This window comes from Priapulus caudatus, unplaced genomic scaffold (assembly GCF_000485595.1).
Source record: "Priapulus caudatus unplaced genomic scaffold, Priapulus_caudatus-5.0.1 Scaffold1451, whole genome shotgun sequence".
Lineage (NCBI taxonomy): Eukaryota > Metazoa > Priapulida > Priapulimorpha > Priapulimorphida > Priapulidae > Priapulus > Priapulus caudatus.
This window is the reverse complement of record NW_014578512.1, coordinates 76,927-80,591: the sequence shown is the minus strand read 5'-3', so window position 1 is coordinate 80,591 and position 3,665 is coordinate 76,927. Positions and strand designations below refer to the sequence as shown.

The window sequence follows — 3,665 nt, the reverse complement described above, 5'->3', positions numbered from 1 at the left end:
CCCTGCAGTTAGACAAATGCCACTAGACTAATAGCAAGATATGTGATCACTTTTAATTTCTCAATGGTATATGTGTTTAAAGTGATTACGTCACCGTAAATATTAAAAATAAAAAAAATATTTCCACTTTTTCACAAAATATAAGGAATTCTGTTCACATTTTATGGTTAAATTGCTGCATTATACTTCCTATTTTACTATATTGTTTGATGTGCACATACACTCGCGACCCATACATAGCCCATAGCAAGCAATTAATGTTGAGAACATTAATTCAAATCGTCCAGGTTTTTTGTATTTTTAACTAGTTGAGAAACAATCTTATCAGGTAAGAATTTGACGATTTGTTTAGGGTACTAATGTCTTAGTTCTTACTTTTAATGTAAAAAAATGTCAATTTTTTTAAAACAAATTTTACCATAGAAAATTCGTGACGTAGTCCCTTTAAAGAAACGCCCAGGATTCAAACACTATTAAAGCAAACTCAGAATGAGTGGCGATGCATAATAGGCAACGACATGGTTCACCTTCCTTTGCAATATGGAAATGTCGTCGGCAACATCCAGTGGGTAACTCGCAATAAAGCAGGGAAGCAACCTTAATTAATCGCTACATCTAATGCATGCTCCCTCCCTAAATCAGACACGACCGCTAGACACCCTATAGTGACACCTAACAGATGTTCAATGACGACATTAGCTCCCTTCTAGAACTTACTGTGTGGCTCGCTGTGACAGCTTCAGTTCTAAGCTGTGGCCATCTAGCGCGCAGTGTTGGAGTTCCTTAATCGATCGCTTGGCATCGCGAGTGCGATAGTACTGCACAAAGCCGTAGCCCATCGAGAGCAGACGCCCGGGAGCTTTCGCATCTTTCTTCGTCGCAACGGTAACCTGGTAGATGGCGCCGCACTTGGAGAATGCCTGAAAGATTTATAGTGGAAATTACATGAGGTCAATGCTTTTATACGAACAGGTGCCCCAGGTTAGATACCCAAACTCTGATGGTAGCTATGAATACTAAAGGGCTGCCACAGGACATGTCTCTATGTTACATACATTCATGCACTTATACGACCTCAAACCAACTTCCATCTACTTAGAACTGTGACAGGTAGGGTGTTAATTATTGTCTACAAGGAAAGGTCTGTGGTCTCCCTACACAACAAATAAACAAGTATAATAATTTTGCAAACAATACCCATTGAAATACGTATATAAGGGGTACTCAATTGAAACCCTGTAAGAGTGTCCTTTATTGACAGGTGCCTCGTTCTGTGGAAGTAGCTGCATTGTATAATTGCCATTAAATGAAAATGCCAAGCGCCCTTATAGCCATTTCGTGGCAATGTCAATGGCAAATGCAACTTTCATTATAGAATAAACTGAAACAACAGTATCTGCGAATAGTAAAATTATACCTGTGATGGGATACATTTCTGATGAATGAATTAACCAACTGGATAAACGTTATCAATGATGTTAGAATGAAATGCTAAGGGTGGTCACAATGGTATATACATTACCATACCATGTGTACTTGTGCCATACAGCTGGTACTAGTAGTCGAGTAGTATTCACCTGCTGCAGGCTTTCCTTTGTTGTATCAAAGTTAAGATTCTTCACGAATATTGTGGTGTTCTCCTCTGGTTCCTCTTCCTCCTCATCTGATGACAAAGTCTCCCCTTCCTTCTTTGCCTTCTCTTCACTTTTCTTCTTGGTGCTGCCATCTTCTGGTGTAACCTAGAAATATTGAGATTATTTTAAATGAACGAATTGAAAGAACAATATTTCTACTCAACACTATAATATGTAAGAACTATTTTGCTGTTTGAAGTATTGGTTAAAACCGATATCACGTCATACAACTTTTAAAGTTAGGATCAGGACTATGAGCAAAACAAAACTAGTTGTATGACACAATGGATACAGACAATATTACACAAATACGTAGCTAATTATCAATTTATTCTAAGTATAAATAGAAAAAAGCTAGCTCTTTTAGCTTTAGATTTACTCGAATATCTGCGTAAATGTTGGCTTATTTGGCCTCACTGTCATCAATTCTTCGGCCACGTGTTAAAAAACTTACCCCATCTGTCTCAATAGCTTTCTGTGCAATTCGAGGCTTCAGTGCATCAAGTGGAGCCCATTCAAGGTAGAGTGGCACGTGCTTGAACTAAAACATGATTGGTACAAAGTTAAATTAAACAAAAAATTAATTAAATTTAAAAAAACATTAAAATTAAATTAATACATAACGAAGAAAACAGGAAGTATTTTGAGTTAAGGATTAAAATAGATGGGATTGCACTGCAAGCACTGGATTACAACAATAACAAACATAAAAAACATCACCATATAACAGCTAGGTTGTACAATTGTATTATGCTGATGGTTTCTCCTGCAACTTTCTTTAGTTTTTCTGGCGGTTCTTTAGTACACAACAGTGCTCACTAGCTCTCTCGATCTACAGCACTTTCGTATTTAGTATAACTCATTTACACTTCTACTTGTAAATAAATGCCGAGACTTCCTCTAAGGACTAGTTAGGGATCCCTCTCACGGTCAATCCATCATACCACATTTATCACTGCCTTCAACAGTAACAAAACATGCACTCGAGGCTTACTCACTAAACATAACGTTCGTGAACGACGACTAAATTTTCAATATTTTGCAAAAATAATTTTTTAATAATTTTTAAAAATTCATCTTTCATTTTCAATAAACTTTCATTGCGACAGCCATTCCCACCCGAGCAAGCGACACTGGCAAGCACGTTACTAGCAGGAGATGTTATGCGATGCGGTGAGCCAAGGATGCGCACCTTACTGTAGGCAAGGTTGGTGAAGGCATTCCTCGCGTCGCCCGGGTCTGCAAACTCGACGATCGCCGTGACGCCATTCGGCGGCAGCACGACGCGCGACGGCTCCGCGTGCTTGCAGATGGCGCCACGTAGCTCTTCGGCGGTCGTCCCCGCGGGAAGATTCTTCGCGAGCACGACCGTCTTGCTGCGGGGAGCCGACGCCTGTCCGAACACGTCCAGAGAGACGCCCTCTTGTTCCAGGTACTCGCGCATCTCGGTGACCATCTGCGTCTCTCCCAGTGCCAGCCGCACCTGAAAAAACCCGATTCAAATTACGGCTAAGCTCCAACTAATTATAAAATTTAATTAATAACATTTCATGAATATATATCTATATCTATCTATCTATCTATATCTCTCTCTCTCACTCTCTCTCTCTCTCTCTCTATATATATATATATATATATATATATATATATATTTATATATATATATATATATATATAATAAATAATCATAGGTAATACTGTTACAAATGTTGATTCAACTTTCTTTGATAAGATCGAGTATCTATCATCAAANCAGATAGGAGAAGGTAGCATCACACAGATCGCACTTATAAGGCTTCTCTCCCGTGTGAGTTCTCATGTGTCCCTTCACATCACTCAATCGTGAGAATGTAGCATCACACAGATCACACTTATACGGTTTCTCTCCCGTGTGAGTTCTCATGTGTATCTTCAGAGCACCCGATTGTGAGAAGGCAGCATCACACAGATTGCACTTATATGGTTTCTCTCCCGTGTGAGTTCTCGTGTGTATCTTCATATGCTGCATAGAGGAGAAGGCAGCATCACACA

The 3,665-nt window shown here is 39.2% G+C and overlaps 1 protein-coding gene across 1 annotated transcript in view; it reads right to left on the bottom strand.

Annotated features, from left to right (window-relative positions):
* Positions 1 to 717: 717 nt before the first annotated feature.
* Positions 718 to 3,665, bottom strand: part of LOC106816676 (probable RNA-binding protein 19) — a gene marked incomplete at its 3' end in the record, with an annotated part of 12,213 nt that continues 9,265 nt past the window's right edge. Inside the window, exons 2-5 of the mRNA XM_014821296.1 lie at positions 2,827 to 3,117; positions 2,089 to 2,175; positions 1,578 to 1,739; positions 718 to 920 (exon numbers count right to left, since the gene is read on the bottom strand). Of these exons, the coding sequence (XP_014676782.1) occupies positions 718 to 920; positions 1,578 to 1,739; positions 2,089 to 2,175; positions 2,827 to 3,117 (743 nt within the window). The remainder of the gene's footprint in view (positions 921 to 1,577; positions 1,740 to 2,088; positions 2,176 to 2,826; positions 3,118 to 3,665) is intronic.